This window comes from Neomonachus schauinslandi, chromosome 16 (assembly GCF_002201575.2).
Source record: "Neomonachus schauinslandi chromosome 16, ASM220157v2, whole genome shotgun sequence".
Taxonomy (NCBI): domain Eukaryota; kingdom Metazoa; phylum Chordata; class Mammalia; order Carnivora; family Phocidae; genus Neomonachus; species Neomonachus schauinslandi.
This window is the reverse complement of record NC_058418.1, coordinates 11595596-11606264: the sequence shown is the minus strand read 5'-3', so window position 1 is coordinate 11606264 and position 10669 is coordinate 11595596. Positions and strand designations below refer to the sequence as shown.

The 10669-nt window shown below is 59.2% G+C and overlaps 2 protein-coding genes across 3 annotated transcripts in view; one reads left to right on the top strand and one right to left on the bottom strand.

Annotated features, from left to right (window-relative positions):
* The window catches only part of ZNF574 (zinc finger protein 574), a 5679-nt gene extending 4908 nt beyond the window's left edge, over positions 1 to 771 (bottom strand). Inside the window, exon 1 of the mRNA XM_021692261.1 lies at positions 626 to 771. The gene's annotated coding sequence lies outside the window, so the exon portion shown is untranslated. The remainder of the gene's footprint in view (positions 1 to 625) is intronic.
* Positions 772 to 5167: 4396 nt separating this feature from the next.
* GRIK5 (glutamate ionotropic receptor kainate type subunit 5) overlaps positions 5168 to 10669 on the top strand; it is a 54007-nt gene continuing 48505 nt past the window's right edge. The window contains exons 1-3 of one of the 2 annotated variants that reach the window (XM_021692259.1): positions 5168 to 5414; positions 8850 to 8978; positions 9282 to 9446. In XM_021692259.1, the coding sequence (XP_021547934.1) occupies positions 8900 to 8978; positions 9282 to 9446 (244 nt within the window). In that variant the 5' untranslated portion in view covers positions 5168 to 5414; positions 8850 to 8899. Of the gene's footprint in view, positions 5415 to 8849; positions 8979 to 9281; positions 9447 to 10669 lie in introns of those variants that run through there. The other variant, XM_021692260.1, reaches the window with a different exon arrangement.

The window sequence follows — 10669 nt, the reverse complement described above, 5'->3', positions numbered from 1 at the left end:
CCCCCCCCCCCCCCCCCCCCGCCCCAACTCCCTTCACATTAATGTAACCCCGTTCTCAATACCCGGACTTCTGCCTCAGCTCCAAATCCTCCCTCCAGGGATATTCATTTGCTAATACCTTTCCACACCAAGCCCCTCTCACTGGTCTAATGCCTTCCAGGCTTACCTACGTTTATCTCTTTATGTTAACTTAATTACCTCTTTTCTCACGCCCTAACCCCCTCCCCAGACACGCAAGCCCCCTCTAACCGTCCACCCCGCTTCGGTCCTGGACGGCCCCACCACCAGGCCCGGCCCCGATACCCCCTGGAGCCTTGGACACTCTCCCGGGGGGGCAGCTCTAACGCCTCCCTTCCCACCCAGGTCCCTCCCAGCCCCCGGCCCGTGCCCCGCCCCTCCTCACTCAGCCCAGCACGACTCTAACCCCCTTCCCCACCCGCCCTCCCGGCCCGGCCCCCCCCCCCCCCCCCCCCGCGCCCCGCCGGCCGTTGGGGCCGCTCGGCCCTCCCTGCCCGGCGCGCGCCCCCTCCGGCCGTCAGTGCGCAGGCGGGGTGGCATGGGGCGGCCGGGAGCGGGGGAGGGGGGGGGAGCCGGGCCGGCCTGCCGCACGCCCGCCCGCACTCACCCGCCTCCGCCGTCTCACACGCCCCGGGCCCAGGCCCGGGCCGCCGCTCGCCTCGCGCGGCCACCCTACCGCTGCGCCCTCTCTAGCTCCCGCCGTCGCCTCTCGTCTGCTCCGCAGCCTCGCTCTCGCCCCCAGTCGCCCTCAGCAACGCCCCGCCTACCTTCCTCCTCGGCCGCTCCGCGAACGGCCGAACGCGCCCAATCAGCGTCCGCCTGGCTCCCGCCTTTCGCCCAATCGAGGCTCACGTCTCTGAGCCTTGGGCCAATAGTATGGAGCGTCGGGATCCGCCGCAGTGCCCAACCAATCCTCCAGCGATGTCCCCTCACCGGCCGGCCCCCGGGTTGATAGTGTCCGCCTCCTTAAGCCCCTTGGAGGATGCTCCTCCCTCAGCTGCTCGTCGACTCCGCCTGACGCCTGAAGAAGGGAGGGCAGCGCGGTGACGTCAGGCGGCGGAGCGAGGCTGCGGGCGCCATCTTGGGGGCGCCGAGCGGGAGTCGCGTCGGGTTCGAGGGGAAGTCGGAGAAATTGAGGCACACGAGACTCAGAGGGTGGGGGCGGGGGAACGGTGGCGCAGGAAGCCCCGAGGAGTGAAGGGAGAACGTGAAGCACCTGTCAGCGCGAAGCGGGGAGGGGAAACTGCAGCACGAAGCACATGGAGGGAGTGAAAAGGGAAACTGAGGCTCCAGACTCCTTTTATTAGAAAGAAGAACGGAGGCAGCAAGAAGGAAGGGGAGAAAAACCGAGGGACTCTTGGGGGAGGGGGAAGGAGAAATGTCAAAAGGGAAACAAGGAGCGCGGGGATCTGAGGGAACGAGGAAAACCTGAAGAAGGGAGGAAATGGGGAAATGGAGGGGATAAAGAAAAAGCAAGGACAGCTTCACTGGAAGAAACGGAGTGTGTGTGTGTGTGTGTGTGTGTGTGTGTGGACGACCTGAAGGACAACTAGGGTGAAAACCTGCAGAAAGTGACCCTGTAGCAGATGGACTCTGCTCTGATACCTTCCAAGGTGCCTTCTTTCTAGGCTGACCCAGGGCCACTTGGACCGTGGAGTCTCCATGTGTCCAAGGGCTCCTGTGCATCCCTACTCATCTCCCCTTCTGGCCCTCAGGGCGTTGGCAGCGCACTGTTATGTTTCCAGAGCTACTCTCTGAACTCAAGGACTGAGGAGCTGCAAGAGATTCATTTGTTCTCTCTAGCCGCCCCCCGCCCCCCGCCCCACCATTTCTCAAATGAGTAAACTGAGTCTCAGCCTTCCTGAGGCTAAAATCTACTGAGGCAACCCTAGGTCTGACTCTTCAGTCATCAGCTTTGCTGTGTCCTTCAATTGGTTTCTAATTGGGTGTCCTAACTTTCCACTAAATTAAAATCCCTAACACCAAGCCAGTGTAATTAAACCAGGCTGTCTGGATTGAAATCCTGACCCGGCCACTTCCTAGCTAATGTCTTGGACAAGTTAACTCCCCTGTGCCTCAGTTTCCTCATCTGTGAAATGAGGATAATAGCCCCTATGTCACGGTTGTGAGGCACAGCGTAAACACTATGTAAGAATTACTCTTATTAGGACCTCAAGGAGCTCATTAATAATAGCTGATGTGTCCTGAGTGTGTTATGATGTGCCAACTATTGTGCTTAGTGCTTTGTATGCTTTATCAGTTTAATCATCTCAACAACCCCAGGAGGGAGGAGTTACTGTTCTCACGTTACAAAGACACTGGGGCCCAGAGAAGTTAAGTAGCTTGCCTATCTTTAGGAGGAGACAGAGCCAGGGTTCCAAACCAGGAATCAACTCCAGGGTCTATGCTCTTGGCCCCCAGTCTCTACTACTGCCTGGCAGGTGGATGTCCTATCCCTCCTGGCATGTCGAATGGATGAACGCAAGAAGTAGAGAAAAGAACTTGGTGGGAATGTGTGAGCTCTAAAGCTGGTCATCTGGGTTTGCCATCAGAGTGAAATCAACTGGGGAGGGAGCCAGAGAACCTGGAAGCTAGACTCAGCCTTTGATAGCCTCCATGCAGTTGGGCAGGTTCTCACACCTGCTGAAGCCCCCTTTTCCACCTGAAAACGCGAGGGTCCAGCTTGGCATGTCAGGCCCCTTTCTGCTCAGACTTTTTGCTTGGACTTCCCAGTTTATCTGGGTTGACTAGCTCGGTTCCTTCTCTTCTGATGATACAGGAGTAAGCTGAGGCCTGGATCAGTCTTTGTGAAGGTGGTGGCATGAGACTAGATTTCTGGCGTAGGTTTATTTTAGAGAGGATAGGCATTCTTTGCTGGGGTCCCTGCATAAGCAAAGGCCTAGAGCCTGGCGAGAGTCTAGGTTTTCAGCCTTTGCGGGAGCTGAGGGTAGGTGTTGGGGGACCATAGGTGTTGCCCACGTAGGGTGAGGAGGTGTGTGCAAAGTTGATGGTCCTTCAGGGTCCATTGTATGTGTCAGGCATATGTCAGGGATGCTCCATATGGGACGAGGGCTTTCTATGCCAGGCTGGTGTAAGGGTTGCCATGTGCTGTGTGTGTGTGTGTGTGAAGGCATATGGTCACGTGTGCTGGGGGGCTGCACGTGAGTGTGTCAGTGTCTCCTCCCCATCACGAGCATTGGGGGTGGTGGTGAGTCACGGGCTCAGCCTTCGGCGCCAACTGTCATGTTCCTTCCCCCCAAATTTCATCCCCCACCCAGCCGTGCATCACCCACCCCCACTCTAAGATCTGTGTCACTGCTTCTGTCTTCCATCCCCCTGTCCTGTTCAGTTTCCTCTGAGAAGCTGCCATGGGCTCCCTGAGAGGGAGCCTCCCACTTCTGCTGGCTCTGCCCTCCAGCATCCTGCCCTTTCCCACTGCCTCTCTGCTCAGGTGGTGGCTTGAGAAGGAGAGCCTCTTCACGCCACCTGCTCATGTCTGTGGGGCCCAAGGATTTCTCTATGCATTATAGACAATTCCCATTCCCCCCACCCATACCTTCCCCTCCATGGGGGCTATTTCTACTTCTGGGAGCTTCTTCCTTATCTCCAGGGGCTGGCTCCTCCTGCCTTAGGGGGCCTCTTGTGTCCACACATCCTTGTTTTCATGGGTTCCTGGTAGCTGTTTCCCTCCATTGCCATTTCTCTGACCTCCTCCTACTTTGCTTGGCCCACCTCCCTGTCTCTGTGATATGCGTCCGTCCTTGTTCCGATTTCTGTGGCCTTCTCCCATCCCCATGGACCACTCCCCATGTCCGAGGAGTGCCTTCTGTTCCCATGGGCCTCTCTCCATCTTCCTGGGGGGCTCTCTGTGTCCACCAGCTGCCCTCGTCGGTCTCTGAGGTCCTTAGCTGTCTCTGGTCTGCTCCCATGTTTCCATAGGCTTATCTCTCTTTTCTCTGGGCTTTTCCCTGTCCTTGTCCTTGTGGGGTTTGTGGACCTTGGCCCACCTCTGTGAGTTCTGCTGGCCGTCTTGCTATTCCTCTGCATTTTTCTTCATCTCTGTAGCCCTCTCCACCACCATGCCACCGCCCTGCCCAGGAGCCCACGGAGATGAGAGACAGGGAGAGCTGAGGAGAAGGCCATGGAGCTGGTGGGGAGAGGGTGGCCCGGGGGTGGGCCCTCCGTCCAATGCAGCGCCTTCCCCTCATCAGCATTCTCCTCGCGGGCCCCCCAGCCCCGACCAATACGAGCTCCCCCTCCCCCCGACTCCCCTCCTTCCTCTTTCTCCGCCTGCTGCCCTCCCTTCCTCCTGCCCGCCCTCCTCCCTGCCTCCCTCCCTCCCTCCTCTCTCTCCCCCCTGCCCCCCCGCGCTCCAGGACCCAGCGCAGGCGGCGGGTGGCGGGCAGCGGGCGGGCGGGCAGGCAGGCGGCGGCCTCGGAGGGGAGAAGGAGAGGTGGCGGCGGCGGCGGAGGTGGTGGTGGTGGTGGTGGTGTTGGCGGCGGCGGCGGTGGTGGCGGTGGCCAGCAGCAGGGAGGCAGGCCCAGCTGGGGACCCAGAGCCGGCGGCTGCACCTCGCAGGGGAGCAGGAGTCCGTGGCCAGGCCCTCCCACCGAGGCCCTGCACCTCCGGGACACCCCACCCTCCTCCACCTTCCTCTTCCACCTGCTCCTCTCCATCCTTCCCTCCCTCCTCCCCATCCCTCCACCTCGCCTGCCCCCGTCTCAGCTCTCCGAGTCTCCCAGCACCCTGTCCTCCCCGGCCCCTCCACCCCTCGGCTTCTCCCCGCCCCTAGCATGCTTTTCCCTTGGGGGCTGAGGGCTTGAGGACTCCAGGCCCTTGCCTCATCCAGGGCAGGGCCAAGGCTCCAGGGGGGAGGGGGGAAGGGGTGGCCCCCTCCCCCCAATCCAGCCCTCCCCTCCCCCACTCCTCCTGATGGCCGGCTTCCTGGTCTCCAGCCAGTCCTCGCCCCCCGTGGCCCCCCCAGGCCGGCCCGGCTAGGGGAGGGGGCGGGGGCCCTTTCCTGGGCCGGCTTCCCCCTCCCCCGGCTTTGCCTGTGCCCCCCCCCCTTCCGTTTTCACCTTCCTCTCCTCCTTTCCTCCCTCCTTCCCCTCCATTTGCTCCTTCCCCCTCTCCTCTCTCCCCTTCTCTCCTCCATTTTCTCCTTTCCCCTTCCTCCCTGCCCTGGCCCACCCTCTCCGATTCCACCTGTCCTTCCTCCTTGCTCCTGGGGAGCCCCCGTTTTGGACTAGTTGGGGGCCACTGTCGGCGGCGGGGGAGGGGGCCCTGTGGACTGCCCTCTCCCCCCGCCCCGGCCACACCACCACCCAGCACCAGAGCATCTCCTCGCTGTCTTCTCGGGCCTCGAGGGAGCCCAGCCCTCCGTCCCACCAGGATCCGTGAGTGTCTGCGGGGCGGGGGTTGGGCTGGGGCCAGCCTGGGTCCTGGAAGGCTGGGCTCAAGGCCGGCCGGTGGGGCCCCCACGTCCCCCTGTCCCTCCCCGAGTAGGGGCCTGCCTCGTGTCCCCCATCTCCCAACCGCCATTCCCCTCAGCCTCTCCTCACCCTTCTTCTGGGTGCACAGCTCAGCTTTACCCCTGGCCCCCCGCCTCCGGGGTCCTGAGGGGCTGCCTGGCTCTTACTTGTGGGCTCACTCCTTGTCTGGGACTCCCGGCCAGTCTCCGCCCCTGCTTTCTCCAGCCGCGGTCCCGCGGTGACCGGCTCTGCTCTCTCTCTCTTTCTGACTCTCTTCTTTCCTCGGAGGCTCATCCCCTCCGCCTGCCACGGGCCCATCCCTATCCCATCCGCTCTCTCTCTCCTGGAAACGTCTTTCCATTTTACAATCTCCATTTCGTGTTCTCCTGGGCCTCTCTCTGACTCTGTCCAACTTCTCTCTTCTTTGCCGTTAGCCTAACTCTTTCTTGGTGTCTCTCTGTTGATCTCTCTCTCTCTCTCTCAAAACTCCCCTATCTCTTGTCTGGCTCTTTTGGTGGTGCCCACGCCGCCAGGTGTGGCTCTGTCCACTTCTCTCTGTCCACTCTTTGCTCTGCCTGTGGCCCTGCTCCTCTGTCCTCCTTCTCTGCCCTTGCACTTGGAGGCTGTCTTCCTATTCACTTTTCTGCCCTCCTCCTGCAAATCCACTCCTCTCTCCTTAGCCACTCCGGGGTCCACTTTGCCTTTTCCTTGGTGGTCTCACTGCACTCCCCATCCTCTGCTCATTTCTGCATCCTGCTGGCCTGTCGGTCCTCATCCCTCCCCATGCCTTGGGGTTTGTGGGCTCTGGGGATCGACCACCCTCCTCCAGACCCCCTGGGTGGATGCACCTCAACGTGGACCGGGCCCCCTTACATGGGCACTTAGCCTGTCCCTGCCTGTGCCCCTCTAGATTACTCGCTCTTCCTCCCCACCTCATTTCCCTCCCTGGCCCTCACTGTCCCTCCCCTAGTTTGTGCCTGTCCCACTGGCCCCTTCCTCTTCTCTACATCTGCTGTGTGGCTCTGACAGTCATTTTTCTCTGTCTCTTTCCACCTAGCCCTATTCCTGTTCAGAGTTTTGTGATTTTTTCCCCCTCCCTACAATCCTTGCACCTGTGGTCTTTTTTTCCTTTGCCCTCTTCCTCACCCCATTTGTCTCACCGATTTCCTTTCTCACCTTGGCCATGTCTCCTGCTCACCCTCTTGTCTGTCTCCCTCCCCTGGCAGGGCTCCTGACTCGGCTCCTTCTGCCCAGTTGGCTGCTGTTTGCCTTTGCCTAAGTGTCTGGGCCTATGGGGCTCAGGCCTGCCTGCTTCCCTGCCTCACCCTGGCCGTCTTGTCTCTGTTTCTCTTGGTGTCTCACTTCTAGATAACATGTGTATGTCCTTGTCTCTCATTTAGCCCCAGTTACTTCTTTTTGGTCTGTCTTTTCTGTCTGTGCCTTCCTGTATGTCTTTGTCCATTCGCTGCCCCCAACCCTGGCCTCCGCACTCTGTCTTTCTGCTCCTACCTGTGTCTGCCACCTGTGGGACCCTGCCCTCCTGGCTCCTGTCTCTCCCTCGGGCTTCCCTGTCCTCCAGTCTCTGTTCCCTGATTTGCCCCCAGAAGCCCCTGGTGTCTTGGGATGACCCCCCCTTCGCTCCTGCCTCTCTCCGAGCCCCACCCTCCACAGCCCTCCCCCTGAGAGTTCTTCCTGATCTCCAACTTGCCTTGCTCCTCCACCCTTGAAGCCTTCACTTTAGATCCAAATGACCATCTGCAGCCCCCAGCCTGTCCAGGATGCCCTCCCATCCCCAGCCTGCCTTTTGCAGAGGCACCGAGAGAGGGACCTGCTCAAGGTCAGGTGGGAGTTGGGGCAGAGCAGGGACTGATAGGGTCTCCCGCTGCCCTGGCCTAGGTTTTCCTGGCTGCAAGGATGGTCCGAAGCATTGCATTGTGCCTCCACCCTCCCCTGGCAGGTTTCACTCTGCTATCTCACTAGCTCAAGCCCCTCTTCTATGGGGATCAGATTAGGTGCAGGGAGACCCCCCAAGCTCACCTCACAGCACTCTGAGCCTCACAGTAAACCTCTCCCCTGGAAACCCAGTGTCCCTTCCACCGGGACATGGCTCTTGGCCAGGTGAAGCTGTGCATCTAGCTGAACTCATTCCTTCCCTGGTTGGGGGGGAAGGGGATGGGTGCTCCACAGAAGGCTGGGGCTCCTGGAGGACTCTAACTCCCTGGGGATGGAGCCGTTCTGGAGAGCAGAGATGCACTGTCTCCCCCTACTCCTCAGCTCCCCAGAGCAGGGTGGGGGCTGCAGTGTGGCATCTGCTTTGGCAGACAGCTCCCTCCCTGCCTTACTCACTCTTCTCTTCCAGCTACTTCTGCTGGCATCTTAAGTGGGATTGTGTTCTCTCTCCATTCTGTCTCCCTGTCCTATTCTGTGTCTCTTGTGCCTTAATTTCCCTCTCTGCTGCCTGCCTTACACTCCTCTCCCTGCCCTGCCCTTTCTCCACCCCCATGGCTCCCTGCCTTCTTGACTCTTCCCTCTTCCTTCTAGTCCTGTCCTTACCTCCCAGAAACTCCTCTGTCCTCTCTATCTCTATCCCCCTCCCTTTCCTGTCTTATCTTCTTGTTCTCTTGCATTTCTGCCTGTTTTTTCTCTTTCCCCTTTTCTGAGTCTCTGTATTTTCTCTGCCTCAGCCTCTCTTCCTATTTTTGTCTCCTGTTTCTTCCTTCTCTCTCTCTTCTTTTTTTTTTTTAAGCCCCTTGGCTGTCTCAGGCCCATCCATCTGTCTCCATCTGTGTGTCTCCATGTGTGTCTCCGTCTCTCTCCATCATTCCCTCTCTTTCCAAGTTTCCTTAACTCCCGGATACTCTCCCCTCCAGACCCCGGATGTCCAGGCCTCTCTCCCCGTGGGATTGTGGGAGCCAGGGACGTCAGGAAAGTGGCAAGTGAGGCCTGGGATGGGGTTGCCTAGCAACCACCGCATCCTCTCCAGCCAGTTTCTGTTGCCTAGTAACAGCTGCCTGCCCAGAGACAGGGGCGGGACTGGGTTGGGGGGGGTGGCACTTCCTGGGTTCCTGTTGCAGTGGGGATGGTCCCTGGAATTCTTAACCTGAGATCCCTCCCATTTTGGTAGCTGTGAATGTCCTCCACCCGTGCCTATCCCACTCAGTGCTGGGAGCTCCTTGCTGGTAGTGCTCTCAGGGCCTGAGCTTCCTTCGTGGCGATGCCCTCAGTATCGTCAGCTTCCGACAAGGGCAGGGCCCTTCAGAGCTCACCCACAATGGCCCAGGGCCTGTGGTCACCAAAGGGCTCTGAGGCCCCCCCATATCAGCAGTCTCCCCGCCCATGGGCGGGGGGCGCTCCCTGCAGGTGGCGAGTGGGGGCCGCGGCAGCTGCGTCCCCATGAGGAGGGGAGGAAGATGCCGGCTGAGCTGCTGCTGCTGCTGATTGTTGCCTTCGCCAGCCCCAGCTGCCAGGTGCTCTCATCGCTGCGCATGGGTGAGGCCCTACAGCCCCTGCCCTGCCTCCACAGAGACCCTCCCTGAGCGTGCCAGTCCCTCAGGCCCCGGGGGTCTGGGCTTCAGGTCTCAGCTCCCCTCAGCAACAAGGAAGAGCAGCCCCCTGCTCCTTCTTCCTCCTGGACCCAGCAGTCTAGACCCCCAGCTCTGTCCAACTCTACGTCCAGGAGCCTAGACCCTCTTTCAGCATCCCCACCCCCACCTCAGTGCCCAGGAGTCTAGGATCCCAGCCTCTCCTTTCTCAGGACCCAGAGTCTGGTCTCCAACCCCTGTGTCCCTTCAGCTGCAATCCTGGACGACCAGACGGTGTGCGGCCGAGGTGAGCGTCTGGCCCTGGCTCTGGCCCGGGAGCAGATCAACGGGATCATCGAGGTCCCAGCCAAGGCCCGGGTGGAAGTAGATATCTTTGAGCTTCAGCGGGACAGCCAGTACGAGACCACGGACACCAGTGAGCAGGGCCACAGGGGGTGTGGGGTGAGGCAGGGCAGGCTGGTAGCCCTCAGTCCGTTCCTCAGCTTGCTTGCTTGCTTTCTAGCTTTACCTGCTCCTTCCTTCATGTTCGCTCTGCCTTTCCCTTCCCAGAGATGGTGCTGCTGGGTGTGGGGAGGTGGGGAGAGCGCCAGCCCCAGTTCACCCCTTATAGGAGCTGAGGGCCTCATTTGAAAGATAAGCTGGCCAGGGACATAGTCCCCAGAGCTGAGTAATGATGGGCCTGGGCAGCGAGGCAAGGGAGTCTCAGGGCAGGGACAGCGAAGGCACTCTGGAGAAGGCTAAACTAAAGTTCTGAGCTCTGAAAGTTGAGCAGGATATAGGAGTGGCATTGCTCAAAGTATGCCCTGGAGCCACATAGTAGAGGTGCATAAGTATTTGTTGGATCCTCGCAGATTGAGCGAACGTTAATAGGTATCTCTTGAACAGAAATGCTGGGTTTGTACACCTTCAGGAGATGCTGACTTCGGTGTTTTAGACTGGTTGATTTCTTACAGGCCTTATCAGAGCCTTTGTTATATTCATGTTTGTTTCAAATCAGTGAGAGGAAGAATGGGGTACAGTGTTTCTTGTACTTCTCTGACTGGTGCAGCACAGAACACAAACTAGGAGAAGCTGGGATGGAGGGTGAGGAGGCAGATGGTGTTCCAGGCATATGACTATAGTCTGGAGCTGGAGCGGAGGAGGTGGGTATATGGAGCCAAGGAACAGGGTGTGGGGTTGCACCTGTCCCGACTACCTGGACTTAGGACATGTTTGGAGGGATCGTGAGAGAATTTTGGGCTGAAGTGTGACAGAGCAATGAGAGGTGAGGCTGGGCATGGGTGGATCAGTTCAAGGAGTCCTACAGTGGCAGGCTGAAAGATGCCATCCTCACCTCTAGGCAGAAGGGAGCCATCTATGGGTTTAGGCCGGGGAGCTGGGCTTTTGGAAGGTGAATCTGGAGGCTAGATTTGGGTGATCAGTGAGGAGGGTGTTGCATGCCTGAGTTGAGAGCCCTAAAGTAGGGCAGGGGAGGAGGGGGTCAAAGAGAAGGGGACAGATGTGAGAAAATTTGAGGACAAAAAAGAGACAGGACTTGGTGACTAATTTGCCTATTGAGAGAAGGCTTGAAGGCAAGAATCATTTCTAAGCATTTGCTTTGTGGAAATGGGGCCTTCACCAATGTGGAAGGCAGAGAAG